The sequence below is a fragment of the Clinocottus analis genome, unplaced genomic scaffold, assembly GCF_023055335.1.
Source record: "Clinocottus analis isolate CAN_PGR_092001 unplaced genomic scaffold, fCliAna1.0.p SCAF_2, whole genome shotgun sequence".
In the NCBI taxonomy this organism is placed as follows: domain Eukaryota; kingdom Metazoa; phylum Chordata; class Actinopteri; order Perciformes; family Cottidae; genus Clinocottus; species Clinocottus analis.
The window spans coordinates 15,704,123-15,708,120 of NW_027175931.1; the positions used below are offsets into that span (position 1 = coordinate 15,704,123).

Here is a 3,998-nt window from a genome sequence, read left to right on the forward strand (position 1 = left end):
GAGCACGATGGGAAAGGGAAGCGCGTAATTAAAGGACGCCGCCTATAGATTAGGAAATGATAACCTCCAAGAGCCCGTAATATATGGGTAACAACCCTCCTATTAAGTATTAATTGGAGATTTTAAGCCCCCGCTGCTGCAGCCTTCGGTCGGAGTAAATGGAGGGTTAAAAGATCATTAGAGAGGTTAGATGTGACTCTCGCTCGTGTAACGATAATTGGGCGTAAGTTCTCTCTGCCGCAGAGCCGTGCGGGTTTACCGCACCGGCTCGTTGCAAAGCACACAGACATGCGGTTATTTACTCTGTGAGGAACACACGCTGCTGCTGCTGCCAAGGTACACACGACACCTAATTATACTTTGCTTTGTACGGCGGACAATTTACACACTGAGCTATATTTGCAGATTCCAAAATAAATCCACGACGTGCATTTAAACAAAAAAAAATGTATTCATATATTTCTGCCACCAAAAGAATCTCCTCACCTCGCCATCACCTCCATTTCTCACCCTCCTCCCATCTCACACACAATATTGACGTGCAATCAAAATGGCGTCAGAAGCCTCATGCATGTTGAGTGACATGAGTGTGTGTGTGTGTGCGTGTGTTTGTGCGTGCGTGCGTGCGTGTGTGTGCGTGCGTGTGTGTGTGTTCAGGTCTGGTTCCAGAACCGGCGGTCCAAAGAGAGGCGCATGAAGCAGCTGAGCGCGCTGGGCGCGCGCAGGCACGCGTTCTTTCGGAGCCCGAGGCGGATGAGGACGCTAGTGGACCGGCTGGAGCCCGGGGAGCTCATCCCCAACGGGCCCTTCTCCTACTATGGAGGTAAGCTACACTGGCATGTTCCCTCAGAATTATGTTTTCTTTAATGTCCTGGAATTAAATATTTTTTTAATCATGTTAAAATGTTATGTCTTGTCTGTGACCTATCTATCGACACAATGTATTTGCTAGAATGTTAAAATTATATTGGCGTTTCCTTATTTCCTCCATTTATTTTCTATATTTCTTTCATATCATGATGTAATGCAACAAGGCCACATATGTGTATATCATCAGCAGGTGTTGAATAATACAAATACATATAAATACAGCTTCATTTAGGTTGGTTCAGCTGTCTTACAAAAGTCTTCATGTTGATTTATTACACAAAATTAACAAATAAAAAATAAAAAACAAGGAAGAGTGGAAAATCACTGCATAGTTTTTCTTTATTGTTTTTATTAATTTATTTACATTATGTCAGGTTTTGATATTGAATAGTAAGACTCTTACTTTTCTAAAGGAACAACCTTAAAGCCGGGACGGTAACTCAGGTTTACATGAAGTTTACATCTGAGTGATTTGATGCCACGCTCTTCCTTCAAATGCTTTGAAATATCTGATAATATTCATAAAATTTCATTGGAGCTCGGGCTTTTATCCTTTCTGCTAAAGCAAAAAGTCTAATAATATTCTGCTGAACTGAAGAAAAAAATGGGTCTCAGTAGGTAGAATTGCTGATGAAATGGCCCCCATTTTAATTAATTTTGTGGCCACGTTGTTCTCCCCACCCAATTGCAGTTTTGATTTAAGTGTAACGTGCTCTGTGACTAATGTAGTACGACGAGGGTCTCTCCTGCTCTCTAACACAAATCAAGCTATGTATATTCTATGAATTCTTCAATGTCTCAGAAATCATTTCTGTACACCCATTGTTCTTATAGCTAACGTTGACTTTTTTCTACTCGTCTTGGATCTGCAGATTATCAAAGTGAGTACTACGGCCCGGGGGGGAACTATGACTTCTTCCCCCAGGGGCCTCCGTCGTCGCAGGCCCAAACCCCAGTCGACCTACCCTTCGTGCCCTCCTCAGGCCCCACGGGCACCCCTCTCGGAGGTATGGACCACCCCCTGCCGGGCCACCACCCCTCCAGCGAGGTGCAGCGCTTCTCTGATATAATGTCCCACCACCCGGGGGACTCTCCCAGCCCAGAGCCCGGCCTCCCAGGACCCATGCACGGCATCTCCTCCGAGGTGTTCGGCCCTAGTCCGCCCTTTACCTCACTGTCACTGAACGGCAGCGGATACAGCAACCACCTGTCCCATCCGCCCTCGGAAATGAACGAAGGCACTGTGTGGTAGCTTTCAGAGAGAGGACTCTACCGACGAGAGATTCAGTAACGGAGGGTGGTGAGGTCTGGTGGTGATGGGGGATGGGTCGAAAAGGGACATGGATATCGACAGGGTTAGGGCAACGCCATTGAACTTTTCTTTTGTGTTTTCATATTTATTTATTTATTTTCACAGTTGATTTGTTGGTTGTTTTGTGGGCAAAGCGTATCTGGCATAATGCTCAAAAACATTGTCTTCAGTATTGTGTTTGGGTGTTTAACTTGCCTCCTTTGACCCCACTTCCTGCATTTAAAACTGGACTCACAAAAAAATGGGCAAGACTGCTGAACCCCATTCACCACTCCCCCCCTTTCTTTGGGCCCCTGGGGCCCGCTGTAACTCCTCATGTCTCCTGTCAGTGGCCCGGCATCGCGACCAAACCCCTAACACCCACCGCTGGGGTAAAAAACAACCCTTTGGAAATCTCCTTTAGTATGTCCCGAACACGAAAACATCATTAGCTACTGTCAAAGACTTCAATAGCTTTACAGAGAGAATAAAGGGGCAAAGGGTTGATGATGTGCTGACCCGGGACGAGGAAGGCTGAGCGGCGTTCAGACTGTGTCTCCCTTGTATTTATTCAGAAGCTCCTCAGACCTCTTTGCCTCTCAAGGCTCTGCCATATTGACACTTAACCTTTTTGACACCATGTTTCCGAAGGCCAGTGGAAATGACAATTTTCCCTTCGTCTGGACTATTTGTTTCTTTTCTTCTTCTTTTTGTGATTTCAGAATTTCCACCAAATCTGAAGAAGGCCGCCTTGAAAAGGCAAATAGTAAAAACCCTCTACGGATTGCAAACCCTTTATTTAAAATGGAAGTGAACTTGAAATGTTGAAATGAAGTCTACCTTCTAAAATTCTTTTACCGGGGTTCTAAATGGGACTTAGAGCAGTCAACTGTTTACGTAATCTATTTAATTCAGGAGTCCAGAAGTCTCGAAAACCATGTTTTAGAACCTCTCGATCCATATAAAAATGTTCCAAGCAACCAACCAAACTTTTGTATTGATTTCATTTATATTGTATGGAGATAAAAACACATTTGCTGGGGTTGTGGTTCACTGTGCTAGTTTGTACAAGATGTTGTTTACAAAAAAGGTTGAAAAATAAAAATAAAAACATGAGTAAAGTAGACATTTGCCAAATGAAAAAAAATAGCACAAATACTGTTAAAGTGCTTTGCACCATCATCTGCAGAACGTGTTGAGACCAAATTTAAGTGTTAAAAGGAGTAATCTACTGATTCATTTTTTTAGTCGGCTGACAAAACATTCATCAAATTGTTAATATAACATACTTAGACAGGTTTTATTTTTGTGTCTTCAAAGGAGAAAAATCCAAACTATTAAAAATTGATGGTCAAATATGCAGCTAGTAGCTGCTACATCTCTTCGAATATCAAGCCCCATGGTATGTCTTTTATTGTTCCAATAAACCTAAGCTTATGTGACCTCCAGTGCATATTAGACCATTCACTGTATAAATACAACATGTTGACAAAAATGTGTTTTTAATAAAACTAGAAAATATACTTATGAATTTTTTAACATATTTTCTGTGGAACAGCTATCTTACAGGATATACTCACATTCCAGTGTATTATGTGTCACACGGTGTCAGGACATCCGTATATCACAGTGCTCCTGTGAGCCACTTATCAGGTCAGTGTCACTCATTTCATAATGAACGCTTTATGTCTACATGTCTACATTTCCATTCACGTGGCGTGTCAAATAATTAGCCTTTGCAGACATGTTGACAGGTTAACAATTCTGATTAATGTTAGTCAAAAACATTGAGTGAAATTGAAACGGCAGTTGGTGGAAAGTCATGAAAAAAAAGAAA

At 42.4% G+C, this 3,998-nt stretch overlaps 1 protein-coding gene across 2 annotated transcripts in view; it reads left to right on the forward strand.

Moving 5' to 3' along the window:
• Window positions 1-3,667, forward strand: part of lhx1a (LIM homeobox 1a) — an 8,582-nt gene extending 4,915 nt beyond the window's left edge. For both annotated transcript variants that reach the window (XM_068584049.1, XM_068584050.1), the window contains exons 4-5: window positions 658-823; window positions 1,743-3,667. In XM_068584049.1, the coding sequence (XP_068440150.1) occupies window positions 658-823; window positions 1,743-2,122 (546 nt within the window). In that variant the 3' untranslated portion in view covers window positions 2,123-3,667. The remainder of the gene's footprint in view (window positions 1-657; window positions 824-1,742) is intronic.
• The last annotated feature ends 331 nt before the right edge of the window (window positions 3,668-3,998 follow it).